This window comes from Carlito syrichta, unplaced genomic scaffold (assembly GCF_000164805.1).
Source record: "Carlito syrichta isolate Samal-C Ts95f unplaced genomic scaffold, Tarsius_syrichta-2.0.1 Scaffold316389, whole genome shotgun sequence".
NCBI classification, from domain to species: Eukaryota; Metazoa; Chordata; class Mammalia; order Primates; family Tarsiidae; genus Carlito; species Carlito syrichta.
Genome location: NW_007260485.1, coordinates 1,340,612 through 1,367,304, shown reverse-complemented (window position 1 = coordinate 1,367,304; position 26,693 = coordinate 1,340,612). Strand labels below are relative to the sequence as shown.

The 26,693-nt window shown below is 38.0% G+C and overlaps 1 protein-coding gene and 1 pseudogene across 1 annotated transcript in view; both read left to right on the top strand.

Moving 5' to 3' along the window:
• PPP1R42 (protein phosphatase 1 regulatory subunit 42) overlaps positions 1–26,693 on the top strand; it is a 54,481-nt gene that overhangs the window by 24,102 nt on the left and 3,686 nt on the right. The window contains exons 5-7 of the mRNA XM_008074320.2: positions 7,697–7,814; positions 13,713–13,844; positions 22,783–22,936. Of these exons, the coding sequence (XP_008072511.2) occupies positions 7,697–7,814; positions 13,713–13,844; positions 22,783–22,936 (404 nt within the window). The remainder of the gene's footprint in view (positions 1–7,696; positions 7,815–13,712; positions 13,845–22,782; positions 22,937–26,693) is intronic.
• On the top strand, positions 1,151–6,390 carry LOC110594595 (annotated as a pseudogene).

Below are 26,693 nucleotides of genomic sequence, written 5' to 3'. Positions count from 1 at the left end.
TCTCATTCCGTCGCCCAGGCTGTGAACGTGGGCTCAGGTGATTCATCTCAGCCTTCTGTAGACAGAACTACAGGCACATGCTACCATGCCCAGCTAATTTTTTTTTTCATTGTAGAGACGAGGTCTCATCATGTTGCCCAGGCTGGTCTCGAGCCCACAGACTCAGACAATCTTCTCGCCTCAGCCTCCCAAAGTGCTGGGCTTACAGGCTAGAGCCACCTCGCTGGACCAACTTTGTATCTTTCAATCAAGATTCTAGCATGAGCAGTGAGAAAGAAAGATATTTAAGAAAAATTTAAAGGCACACGTTGCAAGGAAAAGCACTATCAGGGAGCTGAAATCCTTGAGCTCTGTGGAAAGAAAACAAAAAGAAAAGAGAATTACAGGGAAATATAGGAATTCCCAAACAATGACCACACCCTAGCTTACAGAGGGTCCTAGAGATATTACCGTCTGAGTGAACATTGGGCTGCTATCTCTCAATGCCAGTAAATCAAGAAGCAGGGAGTTGGCAGAAAGAATTTTATTTCTGTATTCAAAATTCAGGGAGCAGAACCTGGCTCGTGGCATTTCTGAAACTGGTCTACTCACCCCTTAGGTTGCACAGACCATTTTTATACATTTAGCGTTGCTGTTGCCTATACATTGACTACATGATTGACAGCGCATAGAACTTAAGTTACAACTGCATTTTGTCAATAGTGACATTTATGGTCTGCATTTCCTGTCGCTGGCACCAAATGGTAGCTCACAGTGTTACCAGTAACACCAAACAAGAGTTGATTAAGCTTGCCAAAGGGAGCTAACAGTCTATTACAAAGTAAAACATTATTCACTACGACATGTTAATTAGTAATTATAACACACAAAAGTTATATAAATTACAAGGCTTATGGTTACATGGATGCTATATTTTCAAATCTATAACCACTGTTAAAGGAAGTGAATAGGGCTTCATTTATCTCAGTTGAGTGAGCGCAGTCTGCAAGGGGTTTTTGAAGTGACTGAACAGGGAATGTACAGGAGATGAGGGAATATGCTTTCTTTTGCTAATTCTCAGGAATGCAGGCCCCTGAACGTTATGCCTTTCTTTAAGGGTTGTGGCCTATGGACAGACAATAGTGGGTTTCTGTATTAGAGCCACAGAGGAATGACTGTATTAGAAGTAGAAGCAGGGCATATGAACTGTAAGAAGCTGGTTGACCAAGCAGTTTTTGTCCCTCCTACTGCTTGGGATTTCATTCCCTTCCCTCTCCTCACCACAGACCCACAGTTGCCAAGAACGCCTTACCCAGCCCTGCCTTCATCTCTCCTTCCCTGGTCCAAAGCTGGTCCAGGTCAGGGACTTCTAGACAGGAGGATGTGTCAGAGAGGAGGGATGAGGAGAAAAGAAGAATGTAGAAGTAATAGAAGAAAAGAAGATAAATACGGTCTTTCCTCTCTTTCCATGCTTGTGGCCCCTCTAATCAGGAACTTCTTCAAAAACCACTTCATTATATTTCTCCCTTGTCATTACTGTCCTGCTTCTAACCTCAGGGCCTCTGATCCTCTCCTGTTCATGCATGCATGCATTTATTCCTTTCTTCTTACACATTCTTGAAAGCACCTATTATGTGCAATACTTGCTAGACAATGGAAGAGACAATAGTGAACAGAAAATAGATGTGTCCTGGCCTTGAGGATCTCTCAGCATTAAGGGTAAGGGAAACATTAAACACATAATCATTCCCCAAACAAATGTTAAATTTCACAATTACCACAAAGAAGTACGTGGCTCTGAGAACCTATAAATAGGATTTGCTCTTATTAGGGAGGTCATTAACAGCTTTCCTGAGGAAGGAATAGCCAAGCTGACCTCTGAGGGAAAAGAAGGGGCTTATGGGGCAAGAAAATAGCATGTGCAAAGGTCCTGGCACAGGTGGGAACATGGTAAATATGTAGGATGAGAAGCTGAGAGAATGAAGGTGGAACAGTGCAAACAGAGGCTAGTGGGTAGATGGGTCACACAGGTCAGATAAAGCATTCTGTCTTTATCCTAAGAATAACGAGCAGCCACTAAAGGTGTTTAAGCCAGGGGTGAGTTAATTAGAAATTAGCATTTTGAAAAGATCAATTGGCAGTAGTGGGAGACTGCCAGGGGAGGGGGGTTACACTTCATCAATAAGGGTACCTGCATAATGAACGTTTGTATACCTAACCTTGAGTTGTACCCCACATATTTAAAACTAAAAGAAAAGATCAGCATGGTTACAGTGTGAAGAACAGACTGGAAAAGACCAGACTAGTTAGGAAGTAAGAGATGGTAGAAACTTTAATGGAGTAGGGATGGGAATACATTGGCAGATTGGAGAACTTTTTAGGAAGTAAAATGGATAAGACTTAGTTGTGAGTTGGATATAGAGAATATATGGGAGAGGAAGAGGTCAAGGATGGGCTTCTGCCTTGTGCAAAGGGAAACAGAACTCAAGAGACAGGTTTGGAAGATTGAGTTTTGGTCACATAGGGTTTGAGGTTTTCCAGAGAAAATATCAAGTAGATAATTAGATATATGAGGCCAGAGCTCAGAGGACAGATGAATGTGGAAGTCTTCAGCATATTGTTTAAGTGGTCACTAAAATTGCCATCATGGATAAGATTTCCTAGAGTGGGAGAAAAGAATGTATGGTGGAATGTTCAACATGACTTCCCACAACATCTGGTTCTTGCTCTTGTGTACAGATGACCCTTCTTCCTTGGTGCAACAAGTTTCGAGTATTATCATCAATGTGGCCATTCTTTTTCTATAAAGGGTCCAAGTATAAATGGAAAAGATGTTGGGTTACAGGGAAAAAACTTTTCTAGATGTGATTTTATATTCTGCTGTGGTCCAGAGAAGGAAACAAACACTGTTGGAAATTAATTAGTGTTGATTATAGAATAAGAAGCAAGTGAATTGGTCCCCAAGGTTCTGCCACTGGGGACATCTACTTCTGCTCCCCAGTGGGAGCTCTCATACTCTGGAAACATGCTGATGCATTATGAGGAGGTTTTATAGCATTGTCACTCCACAGATGTTCTTCAGGGTTTTTCCTCAATTAAATCAGTTGTTTTTATTAACTGACCTAGGCAATAATCCAATGAATAGCATTGTTTTTGTTTTTGAGTTGGAGTCTCACTCTGTTGGCCAGGCTGGAGTGCAGTGGCACGCACATGGCCACCACGGCCTTGACCTGCTAGGCTCAGGCAGTCCTTCTGCCTCAGCCTTCCAAGTAGCTGGAACAACAGGCACACGCCACCATGCCTGGCTAATTTTTTTGATTTATTGCAGAGACAAGGTCTCGCCAAATTTCCCAGGCTGGTCACAAACCCCTGGACTCAGGCAGTCCTCTTGCCTCTGCCTCTCAAAGTGCTAGGATTATAGGCATGAGCCACCGTGCCTGGCTAGCATTGTTTTTTATGAGCTATGTTCTCAGATATCACAAGCAACTTTTAGAAAACAACCTGTTAATACATTGGGGATTTTTGTAGTCAGAGGTTTGTTACTTGCAGGGTCAGAGATTCATAAAGGATCCATGAAGCCCGCAAGAATGTAGAATCACGAAGCCATGAAGGGAGTGGTCAGTAGAGCAAGATGCTCCAAAGAATTGAGACTGAGAAAGTCTGTGATTGGCAGTGTATAAATCAGTGATAAAGTTAGCTGTGCCTTTTCAGTGGTATTAGGTTGCAGGAGTGTCCAGTGGTCGAGGAAGCAAAGGTAGTAGCCTAGACCCTTATAACTCCAAATGGAGATGCAGTACAGCAGCAGCGCCAGCAGCAGCACAAATGCCTCAGAACTAACACATCAGAATCTGCACGTAGACAAGCTACTCCGGTGATTCTTAAGCACATGAAAGTTTGAGAAGCACTGGTCTGGACCACTATCTTAAGAAGTTGGAGCCGGGCTCGGTGGCTCAGCCTGTAATCCCGCGCCTTTGGGAGGCTGAGGTGAGTGGATTGCCTGAGCCCGCGGGTTTGAGACCCGCCTGGGCAACTTGGAGAGACCTCATCTCTATAATAAATCAAAAATCAGCCGGGTGTGGTAGTGCGCGCCTGTAATTCCGGCTACTCAGAGGCCTGAGGCGGAAGGATCGCCGGAGCCCAGCAGGTTGAGGCTGCAGTGGTGGGAGCGGCCACTGCACTGCACTGCAGGAAAAGATTAAACATTTTCTTGTTCTTTCAGGTTTTATACATATTTGCAGCCATGATGCATATTTGAGTTAATGATGTCAACAAATTAAATAACGTTAAGCTTATTGAAGTTCATGGCTCAACTGACACTCATCAAGTTACTTGTACAAATGCAAAAATTTTACTGTAAATTGTCATTAAAGTATTTAATAATTTCATACATTGATGAATTCTTATTTAAAGCAAACACAGAAAAAACACGCAAAGAAATGTTAATCAAAAGTAAATCATTAGCCGGGCTCGGTGGCTCAGCCTGTAATCCCACGCCTTTGGGAGACTGAGGTGAGTGGATTGCCCGAGCCCGCGGGTTCGAGACCCGCCTGGGCAGGCAAGACCTCATCTCTACCATAAATCAAAAAATGAGCCGGGCGTGGTTCATTTTCTTGTTCTTTCTTGTTATGTCTGTAAAGTTTGTTAAATCAATAAAATGATCAGAAAAGTTCATCTCACAGTCAGATATATTAGTGATTTGCTTCATTGGTTTTCTGATGACTATTTATCATAAGGTATAGAATCTTTGATATGAATGGGGGAAATAAAAAACTTGACATGCTTGCCTCTGAGATAAACTAAATATTTGATTTATAAGACACAAATGAATAAATTTTTATTGCCTGTCATGTTTTCTCAGTTTCTAATTTATTCAACCTCTGCTCAATATTGATCCTGACAAGCAGAGTGACCCAAAGATAAATTTATTCATTCCACATTTTAGTCAGGAACAAGCCAAAAAGTATAGATTTTCCCAGGCAGATGATGACAGGCAGTCAGGAGGATGACAAATGGCTGTCTTTAGATTTAGTAAGGACAGTTGGGCCAGACGTTTCCAATAAAGACTGGGGCATGCTGGTCAAATACAGGTTCATCAGCGGTCATCATTAATGGTAGAAAGAGCACTGCCATGCTGCAGACTCCTGTACAGGAGCTCAGGCACCAGCCCTGGAGGGGAAATAGAATTTGTTCCTCAGTATTTTGCAGCACTCCTCTAAGTGATAGCATGACATGATCATTTATCAAACAGAGACTGTCCAGCAAAGTGTCTGCTTCCTTTAGTAACTTATTGAAGAGCAGGAAAGTGAAAGCTTTTTATTAAAGACAGGAAGGCAATGAACAACCAGAGCGTATCCAAAGGGTAATCGTATTTCAGCACAGGATTAGTTTAGTCTTAAATAAATATACACTGGAGGGAGTATGTCGAGGGTCATTTATCAAGTGAGGAACAATTAGCAAAACTCTAGGCATTCTTTTTATCTATGCCAATTTAAATTCTCTTATTGTTATTATTAACTCTTGGATGACAGGCATTATATTCAACACTGTACAAAAATGTAATGCACAATCCCTTCCTTAGAGCTTATAAAGTAAGAGAAACACAAGGTACCTCTCACATAAAATAATTATGGCTATATTAAACACTGTTCAACAAATGCTGTGGAGAGAGCATATTCCAGAGCCCAGGACTGAGGACTGAAGTTATAATTTGTGGTCTTCTTATAAGAGCTCTTATTGTAAGAGCTTTCTTATAGGAAGTCAACTTATTTGTCAGTAGGTCAAGAAGTTTCCTCTTCCTTACAGTGTTCTCATTTTCTATTGACAAAAGTTAAAGGAAAGGGGATTAGCTAAGGGGTATGAAGGCAGGCAAAGAGGCAGAGAACTAACACATCTGTTTCTTACCTGCTTTGCGGCAGGCACTTTATATGCCATGGCACCTAATCCTAACTAAGCCTGTGTGATAAATGAAAATGTAGCTCTTCCGGGGACGCTGTTAAAGGAACTCAGACTGGTTCAGCGTTTGACATACTGTCATAGGCTTTCCTACAATACAGCCTCTAACAAAACCAGGCTGCCCTGGACCCCTGGTAATGGGATTGTTTACCTCTATACCCAGAAGGTTGGGAAAGCACCAAAGTTTGCATGTGGTGTGTGCCCAGGCAGACTTCGAGGGGTTCATGCCGTGAGACCTAAAGTTCTTATGAGGTTGTCCAAAACAGAAAAACACGTCAGCAGGGCCTGTGGTGGTTCCATGTGTGCAAAATGTGTTCGTGGCAGGATCAAGCATGCTTCCTTTTCAAGGAGCAGAAGACCGTTGTGAAAGTGTTGAAGGCACAAGCACAGAGTCAGAAAGCAAAATTTAAAAATGAAGGCTTTTTTTCTGTAATAAAAATTAAAAGTTTTTTTTTTTAAAGAAAATGTAGATTTGTCTTAAGTCACACAGTAAGAAGTGACAGGAAGCTTAGGATTGCTTTTTTAAAAAAATCCCTTATATTTCCTCATCAATTATTTGGATCCCTCAGAGTGTAACAGACTAAGTTCAGGATATATATTCAAAGGAAATGAAATCACTATTTTAAGCAGTATCTGTCCTCCCATGTTTATTGCAGCATTATTCACAGTAGCCGTGATGTGGAAACAACCTAAGTGTATTACTTTTTTTAAGCAATTCATTACGGAGTAAACTTATCTAATTTTAAAATAAAAAACAACCTAAGGGTATACATAAGAAATACCCAAAATATATTTCATTTCCATTAAACAGTAGTCAAGATAAAATACATTTTTTTTAGAAAAAGGGGAAAGTGAAAAAGGAAGAAAAGCAATGACCAAAAAAGACAAGGTATTAGGGAGAGAGAATGAAATTGAATGGGAAAAGAAACCCAAATAAGGACAAAAAGCATGTGACGAGGGCAAACTGACAGAGAGTTCGTTAAGTACCATAATATGTTTCCCTTGCATTTATTTGGGTTGTAGATCCTAGAACAACCTTAATCTTCCCTGAAATGTCAATTAGCTGATTTTCTTGTATGCTTTATAAAATATTTATGATATAATGTAAAATAAATTTTTATGATATGATGTACCCACAGTATGAGTATGGGAGAATACTCTGAAGGTGACTGAAGTTTAAACAAAACTGTACCCACAGTATGATGACAATTAAAAAAGAAGTCCTTATGCTCCAAAAAGATTAGAAGAATACATAACAACATATTGAAAGTGATCTTTGGGTGACAAACATGCAAGTGATTCTTGTTTCCTTCTTTTTCCCCCCTTTAATAGGTATGCTTTTTTACAGATTTAAAAATGAATATGCATTCTATATAAAATAAAAAGCAATATACATTGCTTACAATGCCACAAGACTGCTTTACTCACTATTAACTGCCTTACTCTGTAAAGTTCTATAAGGTGCACTAAGAATAGGGCACCTTCTGCAGCAAAAAGTGTTTTCTGAGTTGCAATTTGGGGCCATTTAAAGGAACATGACAGAGAACAATTCTATGACAAATTAGGACCTCATTTTTTGGCTCAACTTTAGTGCCTTATATTATCAATACAGACCATTTTATTCAAAATTTATCTTTTAATTACCTGGCTGTGAGCTAGAACTCCATGAAAAATGGTAATTACTTTTAAAAATAGCTAACTGACATGCTAGCAGTATTGATAAGTATGAAATGTTTGTGCTTTACTTTTTCTTCTCTAATTATAGGATTTGGAGTTTTTACTGAACAAGTTGATGAAGCTGTGGAAAATGGATCTACGTGGAAATCCTGTTTGTCTCAAACCAAAATACAGGGACAGACTAATACTGGTGTCCAAATCACTGGGTACATATTTATATTACTATAATTTTCTTAGAGAAAGACACCTGGTTAACTTTTTAGTTAATTTATCAGCAAGCTTTCAGAAACTTAAATGTGACATCTGGGTCTGTGAAAATGGTCTTTAAATGTAATATTTTGAATAAGAACAAAAGTTAATATTGAGAAACAAAGCATGAAAAATATATGCTGTTCAGAAATAATTAACTGAAGCACCAGATACTCTTTCCTTAAGGAGTGTATATGGCTGTTACCAATAAAAATGGTTAGTCATAAATGTGTAGAACTTGCTGACCTTTTGCCAAACTTTCACTGGCACAAATCCTTTGATGATCCTAAGAGACCCCCTAGCTCTTAGTTCTGTAGATAAAATTTATCAAGATTTTTATTGCTTGACATTTGCCAAATGGTGCTCTAAGAACATACACAAGTCCTTTTCATTTGAAAGGGAAGCAGAGTGAGGAGTCCTTTTATGACATCCTTAAAAATAATAACATTCCCCAATATGCACTATGCTGGGGAAAATGGACAAAAACACTTGGTCAGAAGCAACTAAGTGACACAGCATCAGAGAGACAGGCTGTGCCTTTTCATGAAAGAGACACATGACAGGGTTTCCTGTATCAGAACTTTTGTAACATGCTATTCTTGGGTATAAAACTAATGCATTACAAAACCATTTCAAAGCTCTTAGCTGTAGTAATCCTTGATTAATCATAACACTTGTATAGTAGTTCTCTGGAGGGAAAGGAGAACATATCAGAGAAACCTAATATGTTTTTTCAAAATACATATGTGAGATATGCGAAGGCTATATACACCCTGACCACAAAGTAAAGAACAGAGAATACACAGGGAGAACAGTCAGGTGTAAAATACACACACACACACACACACACACACACACACACACACACATCTGGAGGTGCCAAAAAAATGAAAAATGTAAACACACTTTAAGAGATGTTATCTATGTATTACTTTTCAAAGTTGAATTAAATTACGGTGGCAATGTATTCGCTCAACCATGCTTCCACCATTTGACTGTCCTGCCTGTCACATGATGATGCTAGCATTCATTTGATTAATGTCATCTTTTGAGCGCATGTCATACTTAAAATGTGTATACATTTTTGGGGGCACCGTGTGTGTGTGTGTGTGTGTGTGTGTGTGTGTGTGTGTGTGTGTGTGTGTGTGTTTTGAGTCAGAGTCTCTGTTACCCAGGTTGGAGTACAGTGGCAGGATCATGGCTCACTGCAGCCTCAACCTCCTAAGCTCAGGCCACCCTTCCAACTCAGCTCCCTGAGTAGCTGGGACTACAGGCACTGACTACATGCTCAGCTAATTTCTGGATTTTTTTGTAGAGATGAAGTCTCACCAAATTGCCTAGGCTGGTCTCAAACTCCTGGGTTCAAGCAATCCTCCTGCCTCAACCTCCTAAAGTGCTGAGATTATAGGCATGAGCTATTACACCCAGACAACTTTTTAAAAACACACTACAGATGATTCTGACATTCAATCCCCCAATCCCAGCCTCTAATCCTTTCCCCTCTCTGCTCATCACACACAATTCTATCAGTCTACTTTCCTTAACAAGCAGAGTAAAGTGAATACAATCACCGTTTGATGATTAAGAACCTTCCAATGTTAATGTAACCATTTCTGGAAACAATTCTCATGATATGGAACTGAAGGTGAGACTTTAAAAGATGTGGAGATAAATATACTGACTTCCAAATAAAGAGGATTTTTTAAAAGTTTATTTTGACTCCATGTTTTCTGTAGTATATTTTATGATTGCAAAATTAATACATATTTCTTATAAGAAATATAGAAAATAAAATCATTATCACTTACAATTCCACCATAAATCTGCTATTAACACTTTGGCATATATGCTTTCCATCTTTTTTCTATGCACATGCACACATATAACAAATTCTCTTTGATTTTATCTAGTTTTATTTTCATTTCTTTCTTTTTCCAAAATGCAAAACCAAAAACACAAAGCTAATTGAGAGCCTGGATTGATGTGTCCCTGTAAAAAAGACTATGGGGAACCATTTTATGTTTTGTAGGTTACCCAATCCTCACCAAACACAGTGACAATCTACATATTTGATCTAATTAGCGTAAGTGGAAGCAAATTTTGTACTAAGAGCAGTTCATTAAAATGGAATAAATCTCAGAGGTCTCTAGTCTTGTGTCCATTACCTGCTTTCCCCTGCTGAACCACTTCCACACCTATTAATCTCAAATAGGATTATCTGCCAAAAATGAGATGGAATCAGGTTGACTGACACACAGTTTCTTAGTCATTCCTTAGCTCTGTCTGGGATAGTAACATGAGGAAGAAGGGACTACAGTAAAAGACTTGGATTTTTAATTCCTTATCCTTTTAATACGTATTTTAAAAATATGTATTGATTATGCATATTCCATCCAAAAATATACTAGGAAGTCACATAATTATTAATAAAAACAATCTGGAAAACATGAATAAAGTCAAGTGATTGGGAAAACAACATAAAAGAATGACTTTTAATATAAAGTCATAATTACTTAGATGTTTGATGATAAAATATTTAGTCAGTTTCTTATGGTTGAGAGTGCTATTGTTTGGTGAAAAAAAGAACATGAAATAAGATATGAAGACAATTTTACTTCTAGACTTTATGGTTCTAGTTTATATTTCCTGTTTCATCACTTTATTTTGTACTTTGGTTATAACACAATATTATGGATTATATTTAAGTAACAGTGTTAATATTTTCAGTAGTGCAACATATTTTATCAGAATATTGTCATTTTCCCTGAAAGAATATGGTCTAATAAATTTTACTACATCTTTTCTACATTCTGAGATCCAGTGGGAGACATTATGTGGATGATGAGAAAATATCTCATTTTAAAAACTACTACAAGGAGGACCCCAAAAAAACCCCGAATTATTTTTTGGCAGATGGATTCCATGTAGTTCAGGCTTCCCCCACTAGGTGTGTGTTCTAGAAACCTATCAGTATCAGAATGCCAGCTAGCATTGTTGTGAAAGGCTGCCTTCAGCTTCGTGAATTTTGGGGGGGATTCTTTTCAACATGTTTGCCCATGTCACAGTGGGTGATTTACTAGTGCACCTACCCACACTGCGCTGAGTGTTCAGCAGTTTTTGACCAAAAACGACATGACCCCTATGCCCCACCCTTCCAATTCACCCAATGTAGCCCCACATGACTTTTTTTGTTTCCCGGGATAAAAAAGTCCTCAAAGGGGAACGTCTTGCCCACATGAAACAGGTGGAACAGAAAATGGCAGAAGCACCAAAAGGCATCAAAACAGACACTGTTTTGAGCAGTGGAAAGTGTCTTGATATGTGTATTGCATCAAATGGGAGAGTAACTTTGAAGGTGACTGAAGTTTAAACATGTAAAAATAAATACACAATTTCTTAATAAATAAATTCCATTTTTAGGTCCCCCCCCTCATATACAGAAACTTTATTAGAAAAATATTTTTATTGGCTGGGCGCGGTGGCTCAAGCCTATAATCCCAGCACTTTGGGAGGCCGAGGTGAAGGGATTGCCTGAGCCCACGGGTTCAAGAACAGCCTGGGCAAATTGGCGAGACCTCATCTCTACAATAACTCAAAAAATTAGCCAGGTGTGGTAGCACATGCCTATAGTTCTGGGTACTTGGAAGGCTGAAGTAGAAGGATCACCTGAGTACAGTGGTTGCCACTGGGGTGGCTGTGAGCCTGCCAATGCACTCCGGCCTGGGCGACTGGAGTGAGACTCCAACTCAAAACAAAAACAAAACCAGAAAAATATTTTTATTAAATGAAATTCATTTGTATTCATGTGATTTTATAAAGTAATATAAGTAATATAAAGTGCCCTACAATAAGGGAACTGGTCAATATTTTACAGTATATCCATATACAATGCAACACCAGCCATTAAAATTGTGTTTAAAGAAAGTCATGGTACAATGCTCACAATTCAATATTCAAACGCAGGAAGCAAAACTATATAGATAATTCCAATTTTATATAATGCACACAGACATAGACAACAAACAAAAAAATGCTAAGAAATATACAAAAGTGTTATCAGTCTTCTTTCCTTTCTTCTTTTTTTTTTTTGAGTTGGAGTCTCACTCTGTCACCCAGACTGGAGTGCAGTGGCGGCTCCCGGCCACTGCAGTCTCGACCTACTGGGCTCCGGCGATCCTTCCGCCTCACCTTCCAATAGCTGGAACTACAGGCGTGCACTACCACGCCCGGCTAATTTTTGATTTATTGTAGAGATGAGGTCTCTCAAAATTGCCCAGGCGGGTCTCGAACCCGCGGGCTCAGGCAATCCACTCACCTCAGCCTCCCAAAGGCGCGGGATTACAGGCTGAGCCACCGAGTCCGGCTCCTTCCTTCCTTTTTCGAGTTGGAGTCTCACTCCATCGCCTGGGCTGGAGCACTGTGATACACTCACAGTCACTGGAGGGTCGAGCTGCTGGGCGCCGGCAATCTTTCTGCTTCAGCCTTCCAAGAAGCCAGAACCACCGGCGAGCCCTACCATGCCCGGCTACTTTTTGATTTATTGTAGAGACGAGGTCTCGCCAAGTTGCCCAGGCTGGTCTCGAACCCGCATGCCCACGCAGTCCACTAGCCTCGGCCTCCTAAAGGGCTGGGATTACAGGCTGAGCCACCGAGCCTGGCCATCAGTGGTTTTTAGTGATTATTTCTCATTGTGGAATAAGACTTAATTTTTTTTCTTTTTGATTTTTGTGTTTTCCAATTATCTTACAATATAGAGAAATTATCTGTGTAATTTAAGAAGCTCAAAAAAATGTTTTTTTCGAGTTGGACTCTCACCTCGTCACCCAGGCTGGAGTGCAGTGGCACACTCACGGCCACCCCAGCGTCGACCTGCTGGGCTCTGGCAATCCTTCTACCTTACCCTTCCAAGTGACCGGAATTACAGGCACTCGGTACCACGCCCTGTTAATTTTTTATTTATTGTAGGGAGGAGGCTCTGCCAAGTTGCCTAGGGTGGTCTCGAACCTTCAGGCTCAGGCAATCCACTTGCCTTGTCCTCCCAAAGCGCTGGGATTACAGGCTGAGCCACCAAGCCTAGCCAAGAAGCTCAATTTTTATCAAGCCTATAATCCCAGTCCGTTGGCAGGAAGATTGCTTGAGTCCAGTAATTTGAGACCATTCTGAGCAACACAGCAAGATTCAGTCTCTACAAAAAATAAAAACATTTGCTAGGTATGGTGGCATGCACCTGTAGTCCCGGCTACTCAAGAGGTGGAGGCAGGAGGATCACTTGAGCCCAGGAGTTGAAGGTTACAGTGAGCTATGATCATACCACTGCCCTCTAACCTGGGTGACAGAGTGAGACCTCATTTCCAAGGAAAAAAAAAAAGCTCAATGTTTATAGTTTGTTATTAATTTTAACAAAAAATATATTTTGTCTGTTTCTAAGAATAACAACCATATTAGTTAATAAATAGTACTGTTTCATTTTTACTGAGTACAACATTTTTATTTTAAAAAAATAATAATATAGTTTGCATATGACCCTAGAAGAGGGACCCTATACCAAATTGTTCATAGTGATTATTTTTGGTAGTGATGAGAAGTGTGGATGATAATTAGAGAGTCTTTTAATTTTTTAATCATGTTTCAGTTGTTTATACCAAGCACATGTTCTTTCTGAAATGAGAAAAATATATAAAAATAAATAAAAACTCAACAAAAATACATAAATTGTGTAAATAAAATATTTTTAAAAATTTATTTCAGTTTATGGTATAGCTTAAGTTCATGTGAACTAAATCAGAAGTGCATATTTTGACTTATCTGTTTATATGTATATATTGTATTTTTTAAACATATGTGTTTTTCTCCAGAATTTCTTGATGGAAAAGAAATTAAGAATATAGAAAGACAATTTCTAGTGAATTGGAAAGCATCCAAAGATGCCAAGAAAATCAGCAAAAAAAGAAACAGTAAAAACGAGGCTACAAGCAACTCATACATAAGTAAGCACACTCATTAGGTGACTACTTCTGCCAAAGGGAATGTTTTAACCAACAAAAACAACAACAACAAAAATACTGAGCAATAAAGGGTTTTTGTTTAGATTTTTGTTTTAAGGTTTTTGGGGGGGATTTTTGTTTTTGTTTATTTACTTAGTTTTGCATAAAGATAAAAACAATTTATCTTGTATTGGAAAATGTTACCTTTGTTTAAATATGAAAATGGTAGCCACTATAAACAAAAGCTGTGTTTGCTTCATATTGGGTAAGACTGTGTCAACCGTATAAACAATGAACTGTGAGGGTGAGGAAAAATGTGTAATTTTATATAAGGCAAAAGTGGTATCATAGTGATATCAGCTATGTAAATTGTGGAACCTAAGCCACTAGTATATTTGCTTAGCAATAGCACAAAAATCACATCTTTCATCAGGATAGAAAATAAAACGGTATTACAACCACATTTGTGGCCCATACTCTGTGGCCTGTCCCCCTTCTTCGGCACACATCCTAATACCTAAATATCTGGATTATAATATGCCTAGTGTTATGTTACAAAGGACACACCAACCTCCCTTGCTTAACTAGTGGAAGAAAATGTAAGGAAGAGTAATGTCTCACAGTCATCTTTATTATATTAAGGAACATCCAAGAATTGACTCTTCACAGATTTTATAGCCCGCAACATTGGAATAAGCCCATTTTCCCCTTCCATAGTAGTGTTTGAATGCTAATGTTCTTGTTCCATAGTTGGTTATGGTAAGGGATGAAGGTGCAGTGAAAAGGTTAAGCCAGAGGAAGAGGAAAAGAGAAAATGGAACAGTGTAGTGAAGCTTTATGGATGAATAGCATATCCTAGGAACTCTGTCACTCTAGGACAAGGAGACCGAGGCAAGCAAAGGTGGAAAGGCATGGAGCTCCGGTGATTTTGCTGTATCACGTACATTGAATATGCAAAACCATTTAGTAGAATGGAACTTTCTTAGCTGCTAGTATACACATGAGTGATATTGTGTTGGCAATTTCTCAAGATCTGAAACTGGTAAAATAGTCAAAGGCATTTTTCCTCTTTTAATCTCTGGCAGGCTGTAAAGGGCAGAAATAGACCCAGGGTAAGGATTCCAGTTTTTTACATATTTTCAGTATTACATCAAAGATGCTAATGCACCTTATTAATATTGAAGTACTTCTAGAATACCAGCTCTCACCTCAGAAATGAGCCTATTCTAAAAATAACATAGTTTCTTTCATCATCACAGATTTTTAAAAATTATTCCTAATTCAGGGATGACTACATTAATTTCAAACTTTTTCAATGAAATTCAACAAAATTATAATGATCAAAGTTTACAATTTTAAAAAATTCGATCCTACTACCCAAAGCAACCTACAGATTCAATGCAATCCCCAAAATACCAATGTCATTCTTCAGAGAAATAGGGAAAAAAAAAACCCTAAAATGCATATGGAACCACAAAGGATCCTGAATATCCGCAGCAATCTTAAGCAAAAAGAACAAAGCTGGAGGCATCACACTAGCAGACTTCAAAATATACTACAAAGCTGTAGTAACCATACGTCATGGTGCTGGCATAAAAACAGAAATGAAGACCAAGGCACAGAACTGAGAAACCCAGAAATTAATCCACCAAAATAATCAGCCAACTGATTTTTAAAATTTTTAGATTCAAGGGGTTTATGTGCAGACTTGTTATATGGATAATATTGAATGGTGGTGGTATGTGGGTTTCTGCTAAGAAGCATGATACCCAATAGGTCGTTTTTCAACCCTTATCCCCTCTATCCCCCCTCATGTTTTTCATCTATTACTTGGTTGCTTTTATGTCTTCTTTTGAGAAGTGTCTGCTCATATCCTTTGCCCACTTTTTAATTTTTGCTTTTTGGTGTCTACCAATTCATTTAAATTACTTATAGATTCCAGATGGTAGACCTTCATTGGATGCATAGGTTGCAAATATTTTCTCCCATTCTATAGGTTGTCTATTTACTCTGTTGACAGTTTCTTTTGCTGTGCAGAAGCTCTTTAGTTTAATTAGGTCCCACTTGTCAATTTTTGGTTTTGCTGCATTTGCTACTGAGGACTTATTAACTGCTACCTAGTCCAGTGTCCAGAAGAGTGTTTCCTAGGATTTCTTTTAGGATTTTTATAGTTTGAGGTCTTACATTTAAGTCATTAACACATCTTGAATTAGTGATATGGTGAGAGGAATAGGTTCAGCATCATTCTTTGGCATATGGTTAGTCAGTTTTCCCAGCATCATTTATTAAATCGGGTATCCTTTTCTCAATGTTTATTTGTGTCAATTTATCAAAGATCAGTTGGTTGTAGGTCAGGAGCTTTACTTGTGGTTCTTTATTCTATTCCATCGGTCTATGTACCCATTACTGTGCAGGCACTTTGCTGTTTTTGGTTACTATAGCCTTGTAGTAAAGTTTGAAGTCCAGTAATGTGATACCTCTGGCTTTGTTCTTTTTGCTTAGGATTGCTTTGGCTATTTGGTCTCTTTTTTGCTTCATATGAATTTAAGTATTGTTTTTTCTACATCTGTGAAAAATGACACTGGTAGTTTGATAGAGATTGTACTGAGTCTATTGATTGTTTTGGGCAGTATGGACATTCTAATAATATTGATTCTTCCAATCCAAGAGCATGAGATATTTTTCCATTTGTTTGTTTGTCTTTGATTTCTTCCAGGAGTGTTTTGTATTTCTCATTGTAGAGCTCCTTTACCTCCTTGGTTAGATATATTCCCAGGTATTTTAATTTTTATGGATATTATAAATGGGATTGTGTTCTTGATTTGGTTCTCAGTTTAAATATTACTGGTGTACAAAAATGCTACTGATTTTTTAATGTTGCTTTTGTATTCTGAGAGTTTACTGAAGTTGCTTATCAGGTCTAGGAGACTTTTGGTGGAATGTTATGGTTTTGTCGATACAGAATCTTATTGTCTGCAGAGAGAGATTTTACTCTCTCATCCTATTTGGTTATCTTTTATTTCTTTCTCTTACCTGACTTCTGGATAGGACTTCCAGTAATATGTTAACTAGGAGTGGTGAGAATAAAAATTTTTATTTGTTCAAGTCTTTAGGGTGAATGCTTCCAACTTCTTCCCATTCAGTATGATGTTGTCTGTTGGTTTGTCATAGATGGCTCTTATTATTTTGAAGTATATTCCTTCGATGCCTAGATGGTGAGGGCTTTTATCACAAAGGGGTATTGGATTTTATCAAATACTTTTTTTGCATCTTTTGAGATGACCATGTGATTCTAGTTTTTAATTCTGTTTTTGTGGTAGATTATGTTTGATTTTTGTATATTGAACAAACCTTGCATCCCAGGAATAAGGCCCACTTGATCATGGTGAATGATCTTAATGTGTTTCTGGATGTGGTTTGCTAGTATTTTGTTGAGGATATTTGTGTCTAAGTTCATTAGGGATATTGGCCTGTAGTTTTTCTTCTGTTGTGTCTTTGCCAGATTTTGGTCTTGGGATGAAACTGGCTTTGTAGAATGAGTTAAGGAAGAGTGCCTTCTCCTCAATTGTTTGGAATCATTTCAGTAGGATTTACACCAACTCTTACCTGTATGTCTGGTAGAATTCAGTTGGAGATCCATTTGGTCCAGGATTTATGTTGGTAGGTAGGTCTTTTATGACTGGTTCAATTTTGTTTCTTGTTATTATCTGTTCAGGGTTTCAATTACTTCATGTTTCAATTTGGGAGGCTGTGTGTTTCCAGGAAGTTATCCATTTCCTTTAGATATTCTAGATTACACACATAGAGATACCTATAATAATCTCTGATAATCTTTTGTATTACCTTGGAATCAGTTGTAACATTGACTTTTTCATTTCTGATTGTATTTATTTGGATTTTTTCTTTTTAAAAAATCTGGCTATCAATCTATCCATCTTGTTCGTCCATTAAAAGAATCAGTTTTTAAATTTGTTGATCCTTTGTATCTTTTTTAGTCTCAATTGTATTTAATTCTGTTCTGATTTTGGTTACTTCTGCTAGTTTTGAGTTTAGTTTGTTCCTGTTTTTCTAGATCCCTCAGGTGAAACATTAGATCTTTCTGTCTTCTTAATGTGTGCAATGTTATAAACTTTCCTCTTAGCACTAATTTTGCAGCATCTCAGAGGTTTTGGTAATTTGTGTCTTCGTTTTCATTTGCATCAAACAATTCTTTTATTTCTGTCTTGATTTTATTGTTGACCCAAAGATCATTCATTAGCAAGTTGTTTAATTTCCAAGTAACTATGTGGTTTTGAGTGTTCTTCTGCGTGTTGATTTATATTTTTATTCCTCTGTGGTCTGAAAAAATGCTTGGTATGATTTTGACTTTTTGGAATTTATTAAGACTTGCTATATGACCAAGCATGTGGTCAATCTTAGAATATGTTCCATGTGTAGATGAGAAGAATGTATATTCTGTGGTTGTTGCGTAAAGTATTCTGTAGATATCTATTATGTCCAATTGGTCAAGTGTCAAATTTAAGTTCAGGATTCCTTTGTTAGTTTTTTGTTTCAATGATCTGTCGAAAGCTGTTAGTGGGGCTTTGAAGTCCCCCTCTATTATCATGTGGATATCTAAGTCTCTCTTAGATTTAGTAGTAATTGCTTTAAAAATCTGGTTACTCCAATGCTGGGTGCATATATATTTAGGATCGTTAATACTTCTTGTTGGGTTGATCCCTTTATCATTATATAATACCTTTCATTGTCTTTTTTTTTTTCTGTTGTTGGTTTAAAGTCTGTATTATCTGATACAGAATAGAGATCCCTGCTCCTTTTTGCTGTTTGTGTAGTAGATCTTTCACCATCTCTTTACCCTTGAGTCTACAGGTGTCATTAGAAGTGAGATTGGTCTCCTGAAGACAACAAAGGTCTTGTTTTTTGTTTTTGTTTTTAATCCAACTTGCTACTCTGTGCCTTTTAAGTGGGGCATCTAGGCCACTGCTATTCAGAGTTACTATTGACATGTGACAATTTTTTCCTATCATGGTGCTATCCAAAAGTTGCTTTGTGTTCTCAGTTTTGTGGTTGATTTATACGGTCTGGAAGCTCTGTACTTACATGTCCTTTTGTGTTATGTGGTATTGTTCTTTCCATGTTTAGAATTCCTTTAAGCATCTCTTGTAGGGATGGTCTAGAGGTGATGAATTCCCTTGGTGCTTGCTTGTCTGGGAAGGATTTTATTTCACCTATGTTTATAAAGCTTAGTTTGACAGAGTAAGAAATTCTTGGCTAGCATTTCATTTCCTCAAGAATACTAAAAATGGACTGCAATCCCTTCTGGCTTGTAACATTTCTGCTGAGATGTCCACTGTTATTCTGATGGTTCTTGCTTAGCAGGTGGTATTGCCCTTCTCTCTAGCTGCCTTTAAGATTTTTTTCTTTTGTACTGACCTTGGATAGTCTGATGACTATGTGTCTGAGGGATGGAAGCTCACATGGAATCTCACAGGAGTTGTTTTTTTGTCTTTGGGTGTTTTTTTTTTTTTTGTCTGCATTGACTCAAAGAATCTGTCTTCAAGCTCTGAAATTCTTTCTCCTGCTTGCTCTAGTCTATTGTTAATGCCTGCGACTGTGTTTTGAAATCCCTGGAGCAAATTCTTCAGTTCCAGAAGCTCAGTTTTACTATTTTTTAGAAATGGTCATGTTAGTCTTCAATTTTGGACTGCTTTTATGGCCTCTTTTATTTGGATATCCACTTTCTTTTGGATCTCATTGATTTTCTTTGCCATCCATTCTGAATTCTGTATTTGCCATGACAGACAATTCATTCTGGTTAGGATCCATTACTCAGGTGGGATTGTTTGAGGGCAATAAAACACTCTGACTTTTCATGGTGCCAGAGTTCTTGCACTGATTTCTTCCAATCTGAGGGAGCTGAAGCTTTTTCCTAGAGTTTGCCATTAGGTTGGAGTTTTGTTTTTTAATTTTTTAATTCTCTTTTCCCTTTTGGGTATGGCTGTGATGTATGTTGTGTATGGTTGATTGGCTTGTTCCTAGGTACTTTTAGCAGGCCAGTGATACAGCTTCCTTGGTTGCAACTAGGATCATGTGGTAGGTCAAGTATAGTCTCAGACAATACTTATTGTAGTGGTATGTTTTTGTTAGGTAGTATAGTTCAGGCAGCAGGCCTGTAGAGGGCACTTAAAAGTAGGGGCCAGTAGCAGTGGACACAGCTGCAGCTGGAGTCTCAGAAGACCACCAAGTCTCTGCCACAGTGTTCACGCAGATGTGAGGTCCCCATGCTCTCTGTGGGCTGAAGTAGTCAACACCACTCAGAAGAAAGGGAAGAAACTGAGATGAAGGAGAGTGAGAAAAGCCCCAACAGCTCACTACTCCCATTTAATTTGACTGTAGAGTCTCCATGGGGTGGGGGTGCACAAATGCCTGGTGTGACTGCACCCTCCCTGGCCTGGGGATAACAGGGACAGGGAGTAGCAGAGGCAGCAGCCGCAGTGGTAGATAGTGGCTGCAGAGGGCCTGCCATAGTGCTCCTGCAGGTGATCTCCCAGAGAACTGCCAAGCCTCGTCTGTGGTGTTCAGGCTGATACAGGGTCTTCACACTCCCTATGGGTCCGAAGCAGGCAATCCCCCTCTGAGGGGAAGCAGGGAATGAGGGGTTTACCAACTCCTCACTGCTCCTATGTATTGCAGCCGTGGAGCCCATACTGGGGGTGCACAATATCGCTCAACTGGGTTGCTCCCTCTCTGGCCCAGAGGCTGCAGCGGTGGCAGCTGCAGCTGCAGAAGTCATAAAGGGTTGGCTGCTCTCCAAGGAATGCTGAGCCTTCTTTATTGTGGGGCAGTGGCAGCTGGAGTGGAACTCCATAGAGATCAATGGCCTGAGGGGTTCCACACAGGTCTGCACAATGCCTCTATACAGTCTCAGGTGGGACTCTCTTTTGGTCTAGGGGCTTGGGGAGTCATGAAAGTTGTGTTACGACTCAGATGACAAGGGTCCATGGCAGTTGTGTGAACTTCCAGGAGGTTCTCACTCACTCCTTCAGCACACTGGGAGACATTCCATGGCTCGACGTGGGGTCTGGCTCAACAGGCTTTTCATAGGTCCTGTCACTTGTCTGCTGAATACTAGGGTGTGCTCTTAAATGGCCTGCTTGGAGTATCGACATTCTCTCCCTATTTTGCTTCCTCTATGAGAGGGAAACACAAAGGCTGCTTCTAGTTGGCCATGATGAACCTGAATCAGTCAACTGAATGAGAGACTTTTCCTAATGTATAATCTTGATGCCTTTGTCAAAAATCTGTTGGCTGATTCGGATTCTACAAGGCCGACTAGAGGCAGAATGAAATATTGTCATGTGTGGCAGCATGCATTAAACCGGAGGACATTATGTTAAGTGAACTAAGCAAGGAACAAAAAGTTTAACACATGTCCTATTGTATATGGAAGCTTAAAAAAAAGGTTGATTTCACAGAAGTAGAAAAAAGTAGACAGAGGATAACAGAGACTGGAAAGGCAGAAGGAATGGAGGGGATAGGGAGAGATTTCTTAAAGGTTACAAAATTATAGCAAGATAGGAAGAATAAGTTCTCATGTTCTGTACACCATGGGATAACTATACTTAAAATATACTTAGACATTCACTTCAGTTTGGTAGGAATTCAAGAAAATCTTCAGATACGGAAATATGTAAACATATGCCAACATAATTTTTATAAATAAAATGGAACCAGAGAGAAAGAATTGGATAATATATTAAAGATCTTCAAAGTGTTAAAAGGAGTACTCAAATAAATTTATTTTATTGAAAATTTGACTCTAAAATCAATTAAACTAAAATAAAATATAAAGTGAACACTGACTAGCTGCAATAGAAAAGTATCTGAACTTTTCTCAGGAGTTCTTGGTTATTCTTTCTTGGCCAGTTGTGGATCCCCTTCTCCCTTCTCCCCCGCACATGTCCACCATTTCCATCCAAACAAATGATACGAATATGAGATCTCAAGCTTAAGACCAGAGACACCCCTAGATACATGTACGTAATGTACAATAACTCTATGCTTATGTATGTGACCAAGAGCATACTATGAGGGAGATCCAAAAAAATTCCAGAATTTACTTATAAAAAGTTGCATATTTATTCTTACATATTCAAATTTTAGTCACCTTCAAAGTACTCTCTGATGCAATACACATATCAAGGTGCTTCTGCCACTGCTCAGAACAATTTTTGAACTCATCAATTTTGATGGCTTTTAGTGCTTCTGCCTCTTTTTGTTTCACCTCTTCTACATCAGCAAAACTTTTCCCTTTGAAGACTCTTTTCATATGGGGAAACAAAAAAGTTGTTGCTCAGAGCAAGATCAGTGAATAGAGAAGATAGGACATGAGGGCCATGCAGTTTTTTGGTCAAAAACTGATAAACACTCAGCACAGTGTTGGAAGTGCACTTGTAAACATTTATTCAACACCTTGGATGTGGCCAGGATTTTGCTAGACACTGGGGATTAAAGGTGAATAAGGTGGTCCCCACTCAAAAGAAATCACTGAAAAGGGAGGAGGATCTGTAAACAGGTAAATGATGTAGAATGCTAAGTGCCAAAATAAAGGTGTAGACATATCCCAAAACCATATGTGACTAATGTATTCCCTACAGATTAAACACTTTGAAATAATTAACTCAGAACAGTAAAATTAAAGGCAGTTAATATTTGCATTGTGGGTATGCTCATTTTGTATATAAGACTTGACCATAAACTTTCCTGATATTTTATCCTGGATATTAATTTCATTATTGGTTTTACTGTGTATCTCTTTAGCTTTATTTAATTTCATTTCATAAAGTATAATTTTAGATAATCTAATACCTTTATATGCCATTTTTACAATATACTTATTAACTTCAAAGAAGAATGTTTTTTAATTCTTTATATGCTACAGGTGAAACAATGCATCATATAGTTCCTGTGTATTACCCACAGGTGGGTAAGCCAAAATTAGTTTTTTTCTCTGAAATACAAAGATACCTTGTAAATGGAACTACATCTCCGGAAAACCCCCAAGAAGCTAATACCAAAATTATTGAAGAAATTGGGTAGGTTCTTTCAAATATTTGTGTTTTATCTTTTTGGAGGGTGGTCATGACATCCACATTGTCAACAACACAGAGGAAACAAAGCCCTCCAATCTGTCTTCTAGTTCTGTTTTTAATCCTTGGCCAAACACAGAAAGAAAGAAAAAATGTTCATTGTTAGTCTGCCCAAACAGTCATAAAGTTACAGTGGCAAGTGTTGCTTCTGGAAGAGTTAGGAGTTACAGACTAGATACACCCACAGAGGTAGGGCAGGTGACTCACGAAAAGTCCAGAAGTAATAAGCAAAGATGTCTATATGATCAGGGATCCTATCAAAGGAGCTCTGAGGTCCAGTTAATAAGTTGTCCACCAATGGGTGGGTAACCACAGTAAGAGCATATGGTTGCAGAAAGAAGGCTAGAGGACTATGGAGGTAGGCTACTTTCACCACTTCTCCAAACCAAAGGTCCTTAACCTGCTATCTCTGAAGGAGACATTAGAAGTTTTTTCTGATGAGGAGGAATTTTGTTTGTTTAAAAAAGATATCGCTTTGATGTAAATATAGATACCAGAAAATAACTTCATTTATTTATAAAACATTAGACATCTGTCATATGTTGGGCAACACTGAAAAACTCAAATGAGATTATCCCTATCTAAATATTTTGCAACAACCTAGTTGGAAAGTCGAATATGAAATAATTACTCTACAGTGTGATAAATGCTATGGGCTTTATTATACATTCTATAATAAAATTTTCATTAAACTTGTTTCTTCAGGCCAGGTGTGGTGGCTCACATCTGTAATCCCAGCACTTTGGGAGGCCATGGCAGGAGGATCGCTTCATCCCGGGAGTTCACGACCAGTCTAGGCAACATAGCAGGACCTTATCTCTACCAAAAAAAAAAAAAAAAATCAAAGAAATTAGTGCAGGTATGATGGTGCATACTTGTAGTCCCAGCTATTCAGGAGGCTGAGGTGGAAGGATCACCCAAGCTCAGGAGGTCGAGACTGCAGTAAGCCATGATTCTGCTACTGCACTCAAGCCTGGGTGAAAAAGTGAAACCACAACTCAAAACAAACAAACAAAACTTATTTTTTCATTTATAATTAATATAATGATTGCTTTATTGATCTTTCCAATCATATCATATTAGTTATTACAATATAATGAAGGGCAATTTGCATAATTTTATTGAGAAAGTAATCAGAGTCAGTGAACATACTTTGGAATAGTTTTCCTTTTCCCAGAACCACCTGCTAAAGATCAAATGGGTTTGTCATATGAGACCTCTTTGCAGGGTCCAGTCAAGAGATTTAGCATTCCTTAGCAGAGCCCACTGAAGAAGCCATGTGAACAACACTGCTACACTGTTCTACCCCTATTCCCTGCAGAGTGGCTCAGGTTTGCTGGAATGTAGGCTTTATGAGTCTGGAAAATGCTTTATTTGGGGAGAGGCAAAAGGATATGCAGGGAGTCCTCATTCTGGTCTCGCCTTTCCCGCACTCATAATAAGACAGGAGGTGTGTGGAAATTTGCTTATATCCATTGTCATTACCATCAAAACCACAGTCTGCTTGTCCATAGTACCCCAAGAGTTTCTTAAAGATTTACACAATTGTTATCAATTCCACAACAGTGTTCTTGAGTTTTGTTTCTTTGCCAAGCATTTTGAAAAGACTTGCTAGTATATCAGTAAGGTGGGAAATAAACCAATAAAATGTACACAGCTTCAGAAACCAGTGTTGGTGAGTCATTTGTCATATACACTAAGTTAGATCCGTAGTGAGCTGTGGCACACAGCACATATTCTCTATCCCCAAGCAAAGCTCAAGTAACTAGCAGTGCACTAATAAAACAGCAAATAAATCACTCTAGTCTTATTATCCTAACATTAAATAACAGTATTAAATGCATTTTAAAATATAAACTACAAAAAAGGGAGGCGAGGGGAAATAAAATATAAACTACTATTACTACAAAGATAGGCTATCCTAAATGAAGGTCAGCAGAATAGAAGGGATCCTGTGTGAATGTAAAGAATGTCCTGCTTCTGCCATCAGTGAAGTCAATTATGTTCAATTATGAGTCTTCAGTTTTAATCTGTGAAAAAATATTACATAAATTTTTCTTTTAAATGTTTATTATCTTCTCAGGTAATAGTTTCACTGTAGGTGTACCAAAGTATTGTTTTTGGTATCGCAAAAGATTTAAGTCATATTAGATGGAATTATCAGTTCTACCTTTCCTTATAAAAGGTGATCAAATATATTACAGAAATTCATCAAGCTCTTGATACAAATGTTTAGGATGTGCCTATTGCTAATATTTTACTAATTTAACATAAAACTAAGAGATTTTTAGAATAGAGCTGATCTTAAAGCGTTTTAAACAACATACCTAGCCAAACAGAGAAAATAGATTTTTAGTTTCTAGAAAATTGATTAAAGTAACCCCTTCCCTTAATCACTTTAAGGGAAAGAATGAGCTGGCATCAGCAGACGTGTCCCCTACAGCCTATATTTAATATTTGAGGCAGGGAGTCCGCTCAGAGGTAGAAATTAGCTTAGAGCGCATCCTTCCAAAAAGCTCAAATTATGTGCCCCACACTCCTTTAGGGTTCTACACCCTGGGGGTTGTGCCTGTATCCTATGTGGAACACAGTGAAGCAACATCTGTCCAAAGACAGGGGAATGTTTTCCACTTCTTTTATAAATGCATGCAATCTGTGCTCATGTATATTTATACAAGCCTGCTTTCCCTACAGGGAGGAAAAACTCAGACTCATTGACGTTGTTTTTGACCCTCAAACTGAACTTGATACTATCAATGTTCACTTTAATTAAAGATTAGGTCAAAGCTATTTTTTATTTAAAGGCTGATTCTGAACAAATGTCTTTACTGTTCAATTAAAAATAATATATGGTATTAAACAAACAAAACGGTACATATTATTGCTTCTTTCTGTGTTTGTCACAGTAAATACTTCTGACAGATGTTTCCTCTCTTTTAAAATTTGCTAGGAGGTGCCTGAACCTTAGCAATTTAAAAATAGACATTAAATACATTTATACATTGGATATAAGATCTACTGAGCACCATACAATGACAAAAGAAAATTGTTATTTCATTATTTAGCTATCTTTCAAATCCAAGCAATGTTAATAGAATTTATTCCTCTCTTTTGTTAATGAAAAAATAATAACTTTCTAGCTACATAAGCATGTCCTTAATTTCAGATACCATTAAGGAAAGTAAATTTCTGGAATCCATAATTCATAAGAAGTATTCACTGTATGTTATTTATTTCTAAAATACCTAGTATCCTTTATTAGAATATGGAAGCATTAGTTTTCTTGAATTAAAAAGTGAACTTTAATAACAGTTAAAATAACTTTACCGCTGTTAAGGTTATGTTTGAACAGTTGTAACAACAGATCTATATGCTTCAAGAAGTATTTTTTAAACTCAGAATTTTTAGTCACAAAACTCTAGGATAATCTTATATAAACTCGTTTGCAAAATTCAAAATGACTTTGCTTTTACTTTGTTAAATTTAACCTCAGTCTATTTAATTTTACATGCAAAATAAGTTTGTGTATATCAATAATGTAGTTATACGTTAACATTTTGATTTGCAATCCTCAAAGAACAGGTTTGAAATTAGGATACTTCCTCTTTCCCCCCACCTCCCAAGAAAGCAATAGTTGTAAACAATGTAACTTTTTTTTTTTTTTTTTTGAGTTGGAGTCTTACTCTGTCACCCAGAGTGGAGT